The sequence below is a fragment of the Agrilus planipennis genome, unplaced genomic scaffold (genome assembly GCF_000699045.2).
Source record: "Agrilus planipennis isolate EAB-ADULT unplaced genomic scaffold, Apla_2.0 scaffold108, whole genome shotgun sequence".
NCBI classification, from domain to species: domain Eukaryota; kingdom Metazoa; phylum Arthropoda; class Insecta; order Coleoptera; family Buprestidae; genus Agrilus; species Agrilus planipennis.
In genome coordinates this window covers 143,133-149,226 of record NW_020439204.1, presented here as the reverse complement: position 1 = coordinate 149,226, position 6,094 = coordinate 143,133, and the positions used below count along the sequence as shown (strand labels likewise).

Here is a 6,094-nt window from a genome sequence, read left to right as displayed (position 1 = left end):
ATTATTATTTATTATTATATTAAATAATATTTTACTCAAATTCTTTAGAAGTAAGGAAACCAAATAGCTACATACATTGGAATTGCGGAAGTTCTATTATAAATTAGGTATTATTATAAAAACAATAACATATATGAAGTAAAATGAATTTATTTTCTTGCATATACTTAATATACGTACTTATTTAATGAGATATGCTTTTCAATGGCTTTATTTAAATTTTTATGTTTTTTTTATTGCTTTGATATATTTGTAATATTACGATGTTTCGGTATAAGTTAATTTCCTTACAGTACGTTCTTTTAGATAGATAAAGTATTTGGTCATTTAAGCCTATCAAGTGTAAAGCAGAGGGTAAAATCGAATTCACATAAAACATGTCTCCCGGGAAAAGTGTCGGAAAAAACTTTATTTTCAAAGCAAACGACATTGTTCTAAAATACATTTTTTATAGAAATAAAAGTACCTATGTCAATTTATGGTTAATTTCTGTAGCTTATTAGGCGTCGGCAACATTTTTTTTTACTACAGGTGAAAAGCGTGGTAACCATTGCTTTTCATAGTTTCGAGATTTGAGAAAAAAAGTAAGTAAATCTGCACCTCCGATTTTGTAGAAATTTTGATGTCTCTAAAGTTGGCATGACCATATAGACCTGAAATAAACTTAAATCATGATTGTTTAAACAAATGGCAAATAGAAACTTTTTTGACCGGAACGATTTCTTTATATTATTTGGTTTAATCTCTATAAAAAAGGTCTGATTTCTTTGTAAAGTTAATATTTTCCGAATTTGAATTTTCGAAAGTAAATGTACATGAAAATCGCTATTTTCTATGCATCAGATAGTGAAGATATGGTATTGTAGAAGCTAATATTTTATGTATATTTAATATACTATATTTAATAAATTTCACCAGGAAATTTTTCTTTTTTTCCATTAAAAGGTTTTCTGTTTTAATTATTCAAAGGCACGCTTGGTGGCCCTATACATTTATTATTTAATTTCATAAAAAATAACATACCGCTGGGTTAACATGAAAATGTGAGAGAAATAAGTATTTCCCTACTATGAGGAAGATGGTAAATANCACGTTTAAAGTGCATGTAGGCTATCAACTAACCAGGTAACACGTTTTCCTTGTTTGTAGCTTTCATTTGATAAGAAAATGTCAGCTCCCTAATCTTTTTAATATCGGTATAGTTCGAAAATATTATAAGAGAATCCTTGTTAGTAGAATGCAGATTCGGGCTATAGGGCCGTGGTCTAAGTGAACGATTCCGTCCAGACGTTTCGTCAGCTACTGCGGCTGACATCTTCGGTGGTAGTGCTGCGTTGACAACGTGAACGTAGATTGTATCTCGATGTCTCGACAGCGACTGGGTTAGACATAGACCACGGCCCTATAGCCCGAATCTGCATTCTACTATGGATTCCGGCCGTGAAAGCCTTTGTTCTTATATGTATATATTAGTTTCTAAAAAAAAACATATTCTTTAATAACTTAATAATCAGCCCTTTTTTATCGAGATTAAACCAAAGAAAAAATATTCCGGTCAAAAAAATTATTTTTTGCTATTTGTTTAAACAATCGTGATTTAAACAATACTTGACCGGGTTACCGGCTGACAACCTAGGTACATCGTTGTATTCAGGAGAATCTTCCGAACAAAATTACGTAAAAAAATTTAATCCGAATGATTTTTCCCACTCACCCACCCATATTGCCTGTACTAGACACTAGAAACTAGATGGGCCCTACTTTTTATATCTGCTTGCATTACAAATACATCAATTTCTGAGAAGATCGGTAGTCTCATTATATTTTGCTACCGTAGGCGAGGTGAACCGTGAAAAAAATTCAATCTTCATTTTTGTGAGTTGGTTGGTTGTTCTATTTACATTTTTCAAATTTAGATAACTGCAAAGGAATGATTTCTGCGCCCAATAAAAACGTTTAATAGTATATACGTGGTAGCCCAAAAACTATATGTTTAATCGAAAAATTTTTCAAACTAAACTTGTTCTTATTATAATACAAGATCGTCTGTCTTATCCAAATTTGATTTCTTATACAGAATCTTCAAAAATATAGAATATAAGATTTCGTTTAAATGGTAGCCATGTGAAATACGGTACCCATCGAAAAAAGTTACATGAAAAAGTTGATTAAAATGCCAAAATATGCAAAAAATCGTGGCGATATTCAAATGTTTTTTTTTTAGTCAAATGGCCCAAAAAGTTCGCAAAATGTTCAATGCGGCTAAATTGAAAGATTAATGAAAAAATTTTTAAAGCAAAACTTGTTAGTGATTTTAATGCAAGTTCGTTTATATTATCCAAGGTTTGTTTTACAGCTGACCATAGCATTTGATGACATTCGTCATGTAAAATAAAATAAAACGTTAACACTAAACATTCGAAAATACTGCCAAAACTTGTCAGGATAGTCTCCAGCGATACAAATGACTAAATTCCCCACTTTTGCTCCTATCCACATTACTGGAATGGACCTCCTGTTTTTTCCTCGCTGATATATTCAGTAAAAGAAATTCTCAAAGTCGTATATACAGCTCTCAAGTAGCTATAGTTTTTAAATTTTTCTGTGACATTCTGGAATTGACAGGACGTTATTGCATATCGCGTTTTTTTCTATATGTTTTATTGCCGTCGGCTTTTTTGAAGTGAGACCCGTTTTCGGTTGAGCGATTTGAAGGAAATATTAATTTTCAAAGTATTCGTTTCATGTTTATGTTTTTTAATTTAATTTTTTTTATATTTATATGTTAAATTTTATTTTCTGAATTCAAGCGGGTCACTTTAAATTATCAAGTGGTCTACTCGATGATCTGTGGGCCATAGGTTGCTGACGCCTGGCTATAGTTATTATTTTAATCTTTTATAATTAAAAAGATCGAGACTATTCTCATACGACATGCATTGCATCGTGACATTTATAAAATAGCATGTAGAATTTTAAAAGGGTTTATCGGTATCATGTTATGTCATATATAACGTTGTTGTCATATCGTCTGCTATTTTAGATAACACTGACCTTTGTCTAATCCTAAGTTTTTATTTTAATGCGTTATCGAATAATAATAGTAAAATTATATCAAATAACCGACTGTATGGAAAAATAATGAATAAATATTTTCTATTTTCGTAATCATTACATGGTTATTTGTTTTAGAGAGTGTACTATTTGTCTTTGGAGTTTTATATGGGACGATCCTTAACTAATACAATGATAAACGTTGGAATTCAAAGCGCCTGTGATGAGGCGTTGTATCAGTTAGGCCTTGATATAGAAGAGCTTGAAGAGATAGAAGAAGATGCAGGTCTTGGAAACGGTGGATTAGGTAGATTAGCAGCTTGCTTTTTAGATTCCATGGCAACACTGGGAATGGCTGCATATGGTTACGGAATTCGCTACGAATATGGTATTTTCGCTCAAAAAATTATAAATGGTGAGCAACAAGAAGAGCCTGATGATTGGTTAAGATTCGGGAATCCTTGGGAAAAAGCACGCCCTGAATATATGTTGCCCATTAACTTTTTTGGACATGTCGAAGATACTCCACAAGGGAAGAAATGGGTAAACACCCAGGTTGTATTTGCTTTGCCTTATGATAACCCTATTCCCGGTTACCAAAATAACGTGGTCAACACCTTAAGGCTATGGTCAGCTAAATCTCCAGTAGAATTCAATCTCAAGTTTTGTAAGTTATATGTAGGAATATGAATATGTAATTCATTTCTAACGATGTATTTTATTTTTTTGGTTAGTTAATGATGGAGATTATATCCAAGCGGTTCTTGATAGAAATTTAGCTGAAAATATTTCGAAAGTTCTATATCCAAACGACAACATCTTCGAAGGAAAGGAGCTTAGATTAAAGCAAGAATATTTCTTGTGCGCTGCTTCTCTGCAAGATATCATTCGTAGGTTCAAAGCAGCTAAATTCGGTTCTAGAGAGGCCATAAGAAAAACATTCGATCTATTTCCAAAAAAAGTTGCTATTCAACTCAATGATACCCATCCATCTCTTGCTATACCTGAACTCATGAGACTGCTGGTGGACGTTGAAGGTTTATCGTGGGAAAAAGCTTGGGAAATCACAGTCAACACCTGTGCTTATACTAATCATACTGTCCTCCCCGAAGCTTTAGAAAGGTGGCCATGTTCAATGCTCGAATACATACTACCAAGACATTTACAAATAATTTATCATATTAACCTTTTACATTTAAAGGAAGTTGAAAAAAAATGGCCAGGTGATATGGACAGATTACGAAGAATGTCACTGGTTGAAGAAGATGGCGAAAAAAGGATAAATATGGCTCATTTATCCATTGTAGGATCTCATGCTGTAAATGGCGTAGCCCAAATACACTCAGACATCATTAAAACTGAAATGTGATTATTTCAACGTATTTGGCTATTTGTATTTATAAATATCTGTTTTCTTTTAGCTTTCGAGATTTTTACGAGCTCATGCCAGAAAAATTTCAAAACAAAACTAACGGGATTACACCACGAAGATGGTTATTGTTATGTAATCCTGGTTTAGCGGATTTAATATCCGACAAAATTGGCGAAGACTGGATAGTTCACTTGGATCAACTTCAAAACCTGAAGAAGTTTGCAAAAGATCCTATTTTTCAAAAGGAGGTGTCAAAAGTAAAGCAGGAAAATAAACTAAGATTAGCACAACTTCTAGAAAAAGACTATGGAGTCAGAGTCAATCCCGCATCTCTCTTTGACATCCATGTTAAGCGAATCCACGAGTACAAAAGGCAACTTCTTAACTGTTTACACATAATAACTTTGTATAATAGAATTAAAAAAAATCCGACTGCAAAATTCACACCTCGAACTGTGATGATTGGAGGGAAAGCAGCGCCAGGTTACTACGCTGCAAAGAAAATAATCAAACTCATAAACTACGTCGGAAACGTTGTAAACAACGATCCAATAGTGGGAGATAAATTAAAAATAATTTACCTCGAAAATTACCGAGTAACGCTTGCAGAAAAAATTATTCCAGCGGCAGATTTAAGTGAACAAATTTCCACGGCAGGAACTGAGGCTTCCGGTACCGGTAACATGAAATTTATGCTAAACGGATCCCTCACTATCGGCACATTAGACGGTGCCAACGTTGAAATGGCAGAAGAAATGGGAAACGAAAATATATTTATATTTGGAATGACCGTTGACGAAGTTGAGAACTTGAAAAGAAAAGGCTACAACGCATATGATTACTACAATAGTAATCCCGAATTAAAACAAGTGATAGATCAAATACAAAACGGTTTCTTTAGTCCAAAAAATCCAGACGAATTTAGAGATCTTGCGGACATTTTGCTTAAATATGACAGATTTCTTACTCTTGCTGATTATGAGTCGTATATTAAAAAACAAGAAGAAGTAAATGCAGTATATGAGGTAGTATACTATACTATTCAATTCATTTTCGTTGGATCTTTCGCTTAATTGTATTCTTGTTTCTTTATTTCAGAAACAGTCTAAATGGACTGAAATGGCCATCCATAATATTGCGTCCTCAGGTAAATTTTCAAGTGATCGTACAATTATCGAATACGGAAAAGACATTTGGGATGTTCAACCAAATTATGAAAAGTTACCTGCACCTCATGAATCAAGACAGTAATTAAGAATCTCCTTTTTGTTACTACGGTTCTTTATTTAGATTGAATACTGTCTATTTGCATGCATATTTTAGTCTCGCGAATTTTGTGCCTGCAAGTTTTTGTTAAAATATTGAAAAATATATTTCCTTGTATTTAATCTTGTTAGATTGTTTGATATAATAAAAAGATAATTGTGTTTTTTCGCTGAAGTTCGAAAAATCGATGACGTACAAATGACTTCGTATTTCTTGTACGCGACTTCAAAAGGGTTTTGGGTGACTTCTAGTATATACGTAAAGTTCGGATTACGCTGCATCCGATATACCTGTAAGTTTTTACAAGTTTCATTGCCTGAACAATATTTTCTTCACTGCAGGAGGGGGATTCGGATTCGAATCCTCCTTCGGTATCAGAAAAACCAATATTCCATATTTATA

At 33.0% G+C, this 6,094-nt stretch overlaps 1 protein-coding gene across 1 annotated transcript in view; it reads left to right on the top strand.

The window, feature by feature from the left end:
* Positions 1-5,814, top strand: part of LOC108736575 (glycogen phosphorylase) — a 9,914-nt gene extending 4,100 nt beyond the window's left edge. The window contains exons 2-5 of the mRNA XM_025978104.1: positions 3,193-3,721; positions 3,789-4,419; positions 4,476-5,451; positions 5,525-5,814. Coding sequence (XP_025833889.1) covers positions 3,193-3,721; positions 3,789-4,419; positions 4,476-5,451; positions 5,525-5,677 — 2,289 coding nt within the window. The 3' untranslated portion in view covers positions 5,678-5,814. The remainder of the gene's footprint in view (positions 1-3,192; positions 3,722-3,788; positions 4,420-4,475; positions 5,452-5,524) is intronic.
* The last annotated feature ends 280 nt before the right edge of the window (positions 5,815-6,094 follow it).